The sequence below is a fragment of the Lathyrus oleraceus genome, chromosome 1 (genome assembly GCF_024323335.1).
Source record: "Lathyrus oleraceus cultivar Zhongwan6 chromosome 1, CAAS_Psat_ZW6_1.0, whole genome shotgun sequence".
Taxonomy (NCBI): domain Eukaryota; kingdom Viridiplantae; phylum Streptophyta; class Magnoliopsida; order Fabales; family Fabaceae; genus Lathyrus; species Lathyrus oleraceus.
Genome location: NC_066579.1, coordinates 238,207,568 through 238,216,309, shown reverse-complemented (window position 1 = coordinate 238,216,309; position 8,742 = coordinate 238,207,568). Strand labels below are relative to the sequence as shown.

At 39.5% G+C, this 8,742-nt stretch overlaps 1 protein-coding gene and 1 long non-coding RNA gene across 2 annotated transcripts; both read right to left on the bottom strand.

Annotated features, from left to right (window-relative positions):
• On the bottom strand, positions 1 to 1,896 carry LOC127101477 (sister chromatid cohesion protein SCC2). The gene has a single exon (XM_051038905.1). The coding sequence runs from the start codon at positions 1,894 to 1,896 to the stop codon at positions 1 to 3; it is 1,896 nt and encodes a 631-aa protein (XP_050894862.1).
• Positions 1,897 to 2,453: 557 nt separating this feature from the next.
• On the bottom strand, positions 2,454 to 3,543 carry LOC127129310 (uncharacterized). Its single transcript, XR_007806294.1, has 3 exons — positions 3,382 to 3,543; positions 3,188 to 3,269; positions 2,454 to 3,063 (listed from the first exon to the last, which is right to left on the bottom strand). It is a non-coding gene; the product is annotated as an uncharacterized LOC127129310 (long non-coding RNA).
• Positions 3,544 to 8,742: the final 5,199 nt, after the last annotated feature.

The following is an 8,742-nucleotide window of genomic DNA, read 5'->3' as shown; positions in this document are numbered from 1 at the left end:
TCAACAGTTGACTTTTTGGTCAACATTGACCAAAGTCACCCAAAACCCTTTTCTATTGGCCCCCATCCTATTCTTCATGTCATCGAGGTTGGGCTGAACATCTACACTTTGCTGAAATGTACCATTTAAGTCCGTTGACATAACTTGGGTTGAATGAATAGGTTCATTTGGCGCTTGTTGATGCATTCCATTCCCATGAGGTGTAACGTCACCCTCACTCCGTAATAAGCTTGAACACCAGGCTTTGAAGTTCGCCTCCAGTTGACCAGCCCTAACCTGAACTGCTCTATTGATAGCATAGATTAAATAAAGTGGTTCATCAGGTGCAATGAATGGGAGCAAGGCAAGAACCTCTGTGCAGTACGTTAAGAGAGCTATTACAAATTTGTTCCATTTTGGATTATCAAATTTTCGCACTATTGAGGACATAAATTCATTCCTCGACATCCGGTTCCCTCGGACGAGCTTGTATATTCGAGAAACCCCAACTCTTGATTGTGTGATTGAGTCAGACTCAGGTTTCCCTTTTCCAGAAACAAGGATCTTAGATGGGGTCTTGTGGTTAACATTTTCATCAGGAATAACACAAATAGCTTGCATGAACATAAAGGACATTTGAAGTCTATCACCCAAGCGGCTTTCAAAAAATGCAGGATACTTCTCATTCATATTCATTAGGAGATGATGAGCCAATTTTGAATTTGACTCCAGAGGATCTGTTTCAAGTGCTATGAGATATGGAATACAGGTGATGGGATGAACAAGACCTTGGCGCAACACAATTTCAACAATCTTCAAGGCTGATTGTCGAACTTGTTCATCACAATCCAAACATCGACCCAAAATATTGTCCCAGTACAACTGAACAATACCCCCACATATGCTTGTATCTCCAGCCCCGACAGCAACAGGTACACTCTGCCCAGCTCTGACCGAGTGACCAGGCACATTATCATCAACTTCTGCTTCCATTTTGCTTTCAGCGTCAAGAAGATACTCGAACATGTTTTGCAATGCTTGAATCTTAAGCCGAGCATCAGCATGAGAAGACAGTGTTTCCTCCAGTATCTTTCCAATGTCATGTTCTAACATAAATTCAGGCCTTGCAATTAGAACATATCCTAGTGCCTGCGATGATCTAACCTTAAGAGAATAATCATCCACGGCAAGATACTTCATAAACAAGCTGAGGCTCCTTCTGACATCAACGAGTTTATTACCAGAGCTTGCTAGCAAACAGTTGCCATAACGAATAAGTAAGCCGATACAGAAGAGAGATCGCCCAACTTGCTGTTTGTTTACAATTGCCTGGGTATCCAAACATTTGAAGAAGACCTGGATAAGATGCTCAATTACATCTACCCCCTTTCCAGCAATCTTACTCATACTGCGAAGGCATTTGATACAAGCATGGACAACTGTCAAGAAAGAGCGTCGAAGAATCATCTGCTTCAAATCTTGTTCAAGTTCATACACGATACTGAGAGGTAACTTACGCAGCAATGGCAACACAGCATCAATTATAAATGTTATACTCTCAAGTAGCTGTGCGACCATGCTATTGTCAACCTGAGTCTTCAGATATGGCTGCAAAGTAATGACATACTGGGAAGGGTTAGAAGCTGGTGCATAGAGAGTTGGGTCCACAAGACAAAATGCATGCAAGACTAGCACATGTGATTGCGGTGAAAAAAAATCAAGAGTCAAGTTGCGCTTTATTATAGTTACAAGAAGCTGATTATTTGGCAATCTCTTCAGCATTTTAACGATTTGCTCAGTTTTCTTAGCCACCTCTAGTGGAACAGTACTACCATCTTCAAAGACCTGAGTTTGTGAAGCAGAAGGCTCCTCAAGCCAGAACTCATGTAATGTTTTGCAAGCATCATCCTGCAGCATCCATGTTCATCATCAAGCCAAGGCATAACAGCTACAATGAGGTTCTTAATGAAAGCAGTCAAGTTGTTCAGTCCAAAACAACATGAAATAACTTGGCAAATGCAATCCATCATCACCAAACAACATGACCACCAGATCTGCAATAAAAGAATAGAGACAAGTGATTTTCAAGGCATTGGAAACCTAAACCTGTTGACTAGCTGGAAGCAACAATTAACCAAACCTCTCAACCAAGTCATAACCAACAAGAAACACCATCAATGCACAAGACATGAAGTGTTGTTGACATACCATGAAACTAAAGCCTTAAGTTTGTTGTCAATGTCCAAGTCATAATCTGTTGTGAGCATAAGAAAGCAGGACCTAATGCGAATTGCAGCCAACATTGCCTAGCTGAAAGGTCATCCTACAATACAAAGACAGTCCAACAATTATCCAAAAGCTCACCACAAGACAAACAAGGTCCTACAACATGAAGCATGCCAACTCAAGCACATGGTTTTTTCCTTGCATTTCAATAAGAAATCAAACCATGCTTAGCCACTCACCTGCTGAACTGAAAAATGATCCAACATGACATTGCAAGACCAAGTGAGCAGCAACATTACACCTTCATCACAATGTGCACACCTCAAAGCCAAACAGTTTCCAAGCTTGCATCATAGGCTACCAGGGCTAGACCTTAGCTTGAACATGATAGGCCAAGTTCATGCTGCAGCAAGAGAAACAAGTGAGGGCAAGGAATTGAGTGCAAATAGTGGGATTAAAACTTATAAGGCATTGAACCAGAACATGAGACAAAGGACTCACCTACCAAACTATGAACCAAGACAATCTTACAATAGCTGTCGTAGCAAGGCCAAAGCAAATGCCTGCATCAGGTCATGCAATAACTATTCCTAAGGGCATTCCACAACATCTAGCAGTAAGGCAAACTAAGATACCAGACCTGTGATACATCCTGCTATTCCAATGCAATAGAAGTCAATGAACCTACCTGCTACAACAAGGCTACAGTGCAATCAGCATGTAAACACTGCTATAAAATCCTGGAAATTCAGCAACATTGAGACTTAACTGAACATGTTCACAAGTTAGTAACATCAACATTCTCCCTACCATGCCATCATGCACAGGCCAAAATTGAACCAAATGTATACCATAATCCTGCACCAAGCAAAAAGATGCAAGAAAACATGAGCTAATGGCTAAGTCGAGATACCTTGATCATAACTACATGGCATTTGATTTTGACCAATTCAACTAGTATTAATCCTGTAATTATCAGTACCATTTTATATTTGAAACACATGCCTTGCTTGCCTTGCAACACCATGACTGTACCAACTTGCATCAAGCCAAACCACCAAAACCTGTTTCAAACTCAAACGGAACCATGAAGTCCCAAGCAACTACAGCTAACAGACCTGACTTGCAGCAGTACCAAGATCTCAAAACAAAATCAGCAAGAGAAATGAACATTACCCTCTGTAATAAGATGTTAAACCATGAACAAGGATGCATCAAACCAAGCTCACCATTTTTCATTGCAGTAAAAAGGCAAAATTAATTACCAAGCAGTAAAAATTCAAGAAATTCCCAAATTGGAATAGAGATGAAATTCAAGGAAGAAAGCGAAGGTTCAGATTACCATTTTCGAACCTAGCATCAAAGAGGTCAATCCAATTTCCGAGCATCCAAAGTGCTTTGCAAAGTTACCTTTCTGGAACAGCAAAGACCGATTCAAAACCCTAAGCTGGGAGAGCATAAAAAGGAGAAAGAGAAATCAGTAAAAGGAGGCGACGATTCGAAATCACAACGGAACTTGGAGGCAAAAATCTCAAGCAAAGAAAACCCTAAAATCCCAAGACTGATTACCTGGAGGCCAGCGTTTGCACATCCTACACCGCCACCACCGCGACTCTTTGTAAGAGATTCTTTTCTCCTTCTTTTTATCCTTCTCATGTGCTTGTTGATGAAACATTGTGAGAGTTGAGAGAGATTGAGTCGCTGAGTTTTGAGAGCGTGAGAGGGTTTCGTTGATGAGCGATGTCATAAGAGGGACGAGAGGGGCGAGTGCGTGAGATTGCCATTGTTGGGAAAGGGTGAGTTCGTGAGTTTGGGGAGAGGTGGAAGGAAGACGAGTTCCTGCTTCGTCGTCTCCATTTCGTTCTTTTCTTTTTTTAATTTTTTCTATTTTCTTTTTATTTAATTTAATTTGTTTTTTTAACAGAGATAAAAAACATAAAAATGTTTATATGTTAGTATTTTCTTTTATTGTTCTTAATCTTTTTTTATTTTTTATCCCGGTTTATATATTTAACATAGTATCACAGTAGCAGATGATCATAAGTGGTCTGGTGGAGAAGGGCAGTGTGTATATTCTTGAGTGGGGTGGGTTCAATACTCATGTGTGGCATTTTTTGGCATTTTATTTCTTTTAGCTATATTATTTTTTCTTTTAGCATTTTAGTTTCTTTTTATGTTTATGCCTTTATTACACTCATATGTTCATTTTGTTAATAATGTAAAGTTGTTGTATTTTAATTTAATTCAAAACCATTTTAAAACTATAAAAATCATATTTTTCTCGATTTAATATCGAGCCCATTTTTTCACACCCTTGTAAGTCGATTGCTTTTTAAGCATCGCCATCGACCTCACATAGCTTACTCTTGGGCTTCCTTACAATGAGACATGTCCCTTGCACTTACACTCATACATTGTTTAATGCTTCATTATTTCATTCTTTGATTATTTTGATTCGATTATATACTTGTTTATATCTTACTTGTTTGATTAACTGTGGCCTACTTGTATGGTGTATGAGGCATGTATTATTATTGTTTGTTTGCCATGAACAATCCCCATTCATAACAAATGTATCCCTCTCCCATGAAATGTATAATATTTTTTTCATTCTTTATTCATCTGTAAATACAAGAATTAAAATGAGCATTCGATAACCATTTCAAAGCAAGATTAAAACCTCGATCCAACGTCGAGTAATCATTTTTTCAAAACCTAACAGAACCAGCACGTATTCATCCACCCTTTTGTAAGTCGATTGCTTTATGCATCGCCATCAACCTTATAAGCCGATTGCTTTATGCATCGCCATCAACCTTGTAAGTCGATTGCTTCATGCATCGCCATCTACCCTTATCCCTAGCACTTCTCCTTGCTCCATTCGTCGATCTTTATTCCGATTAGGTAGCACCCATTAGATAGAACCTTTTGTATGATAACATAGGTAGGATTCCCATATCCTTTTGTATGATAACATAGGTAGGATTCCCTTATTCTTTTGTATGATAACATAGGTAGAATTCCCATATTCTTTGCATGCTAACATTAGGTAGATATTCCCATTTGTAAATCCTAAACACTTAAGTACATATTGCATGACAACTCTAGGGCAGAGCTTCCCCACTTCTAGACCTTTCCGAGCGTCTCCGATCTTGTGGCATGTAGTCCATCCTACTGCAAAGAGGTAACTGCCTAAGACTCGATTCAGCGAGCTGCGACACCTACTGCTAGGGTGTGTACACATTGCCCACTCTCCTTTGACACAACTGGTGTCCTCCTTTGTAAGTCCATATTCAGATGGCAAGCCCTATGCAGGGGAACTACGTCGCCCTGATTCTCATACCAGATGAGGTACGTAGGCAGGAGATCGTGCGAGATCTCTCCGGGCACCCCTTTTCTTTTTTTGTGTGTGTTTGCTTGACAGTTGCCAGGCTCGAGTTCCCGACTCCTTAGTAACTTGTTGCTTGTTTCTTCTTGTGTGTGTTAGGATATGGATGTAAGCCCAGCGATTGGCATTCCGTATCCTATTGTTGTTTGTGTGGAGTCTGACATAAGTCCAGCGATTGGCAGTCAGTTTCCTGCCATGTTCAGATGGCAAGCCCTATGTAGCCGAACTACGGCAACTCTGATTCTCACGTTCAGATGAGATACGTAGGCACAAGATGCGATGTCTTGTCGAGTTTGATTAACGACTAACAACTAATCCTTGTTTGCTTTCGCCCTTATTGCGATCTTTTCTCTCGCCCTCGTTGCGATCGAGACCTTCCCTTTCTCTTGCCCTAGTTGCAATCGAGACCTTTGTTCCTGTAGTTAGCCGAACTACATTATGCTCTGATTCTCATTCCCGATGAGATATGTAGGCATAAGACGTGATGTCTTAGCGAGCACACATCTCTTTAACCCCTAGGTAGCCGAGCTACGAAGACTCTGATTCTCATATTCAGATGAGATACGTATGCAGTGGATGCGACATCCGTGCGAGTTATTTCTTTGACCCCTTTCTTTTAGTAAATAGTATATTAGATAAACACACACCCTTTAGACAAGAAACAACAAGAGTGGATCCCGTAGAGTACTACGGATGCGTAGGGGTGCTAATACCTTCCCTTCGCATAATCGACTCCCGAACCCAAGATTTGGTTGCGAGACCTTGTCTTTTCCTTTCCTTTTCTTCAGGTTTACTTCGAGCGTTTCCTTTCCCTCCTTTGGGATAAATAACGCACGGTGGCGACTCTTCTGTCATTTTCTTTCGCCGGTTGTTTTTTTTCGCACCTCCTGTATTTTTCAGGCTGCGACAGTTATGACATTCATCCCTGTCAGCAGATACTGAGGAATAGAACAGTTGGTGTTCTGCTATAACTCAGTATTTATTTTCAGTCTGTTTATCAAGGAAATAACAGACCTGGCATAAGGCCTACTGTCTGAATGTCAAACTGGATGTTATGACATTCATCATTGACAGCATATACTGAACAATAGGCAGATTGGTTTTCTGCTACATTTCAGTATGCAGCTCAGTCTGCTTATCAAGAGGATAACAGACCTGATGTAAGGCTCTATGTGTAAATGTCAAATTGGATGTTTTGACATTTATTAATGTACGCTGATACTGAAGTATGGACAAATTGGCTCTGTACAGTACAACAAATTTGTACAGTCTGTTTTCAGGAAGATAACAGACTTAGCATATGGTCTATGCTGTGGATGTCAAACTAAATGTTGTGACATTCACTCCAGACAACATATGTTAAATTGTAGGTTGTTTAGTTTTTCTGTTTTAGCATTTTTCTCAGGCTATTCTTCAGGAAGTCAACAGCTGAGCTAAAATCCAAGAAACCAACAACTAAGCTACAATTAATGAACCTAACAAATAGCCTATTTGTTAGTAACCTAGATGTGGAATTTAGGGGAACTCGCGTGACCTTAATTTCAGGAAAATACAAGTACAAGGCCCAAGTGCTGTAATATAAAAGGATGGCAATCCTTCATTCAGAACTAGGGGTTTTAGGCGTGAAGATTTTATTTGTCCATTATACTTCACTGCTGTATTGTTGTGTGTCTTGTATTAGACGTATCTTGTAAGCCAAGCTATTATCACTGAGATGATTGCATTGGTATAGGGTGTTCATTAAGTTGTAAGTGTTGTGTCACTCTAAGCTTTTAAGCGTGAGTGCTGTGTATCTTGATTAAAGTTGTTAAGCACAATCAAGAGTTGTTTGAAGTGTGACTTCGAAATTGTTTTTAATCTTTATTAAAGGTTGTAATCACTGAGGTGATTGAGGGGGAGTGAGTAGGAACTTTGATCTTAGTGTAAGATTGAAATTGCATTGGGTAGGTATTAAGTGATAGGGTTAAACAATTAGTTTAAGGTCTGAATTAATACTACTGTAAGACCCCAATTTTGTCCCTAAGATCCCTCATGGCATCATATCATATCATATCATTGCCTCAAGGATCATTGTGCACCTTTGCCTTCTTCCCTGTGGGTGGGTTGTCTCTTGAGAGTGGTTCTTGATCACCAAGCATGTTTTGCATTTGTATATCATTGCTTTTCATTTGTTTACTAACCCAAAAGTACAAAAATATTATCATCTAACCTTGTTACTTGCAGATGAAGCAACATTTGGTCAAGCCAGTCAAAGGCAGTCATTGAGCCATAGATGGTGGCCATTATGAAGAATTTGGGCACCATGATCATTCATCAAGAGTTCATATGAATCATGACATCAATTTTAATCAAGATCTCAAGTAGTAGAGGCTTGGATTTCATCTGATCACAGCTAGGTCAGCTGAAACCCTAGAAAAGTCAACACAAGTCAACTATACATACAATCATGGATTTGAAGGTGGGAGATGGTTAGAGAGGCCTCATTCATGTCCATACAAGTCTCATATAACATGTCAAACATCATCATTGAAGGATTTGAGGTCAGGCAAAAAGTTTCCAAAAATAGTAAGTGACCTGTAATTTCAAACTGCCAAAAATGGAAAGGTCTTCTCCTTAACTTTACATCATCAAGCAAGCTTCAAATCAAATCTTGTCCAACATGAAAGTTGAAGATCTTGCTCTCACCTTCCCAAAAAGTCAAAGAACATCCATTTCTCATGTGTGGTTGGCAAGTTATGATCAAATCATTGTCAAGGAAATTTGAACTTCAACAAGGCATAACTTTTGCATCAAAAGGCCAATCCATGTGGTTCTTTTTGGAGCAATTTTCTCTTGATGTGCACTATCATAATCATGCATCACATTTCATTAAAACTCATCACAAAGAAGTGCATTTTTCACTTGATTTCATTTTGAATTTTGGTGGGAAAATGTGAATTTGAAAAATGTGCATTATTTTCATTCCAAACCAATTCCATTTGCCTCAAAACAGATTTTAAGACTTGTCTCAAGTGAAATTCGCACTGTTCCATTGGCCATGTGTGCATGAGGGTATTTTTGCCATTTTTTTCATAAGCATGCTCATTTCACCAATCCATCTTGCATTTGGCTAATGATGATTAAGGACATGATTAGCAGAGGGTATATAA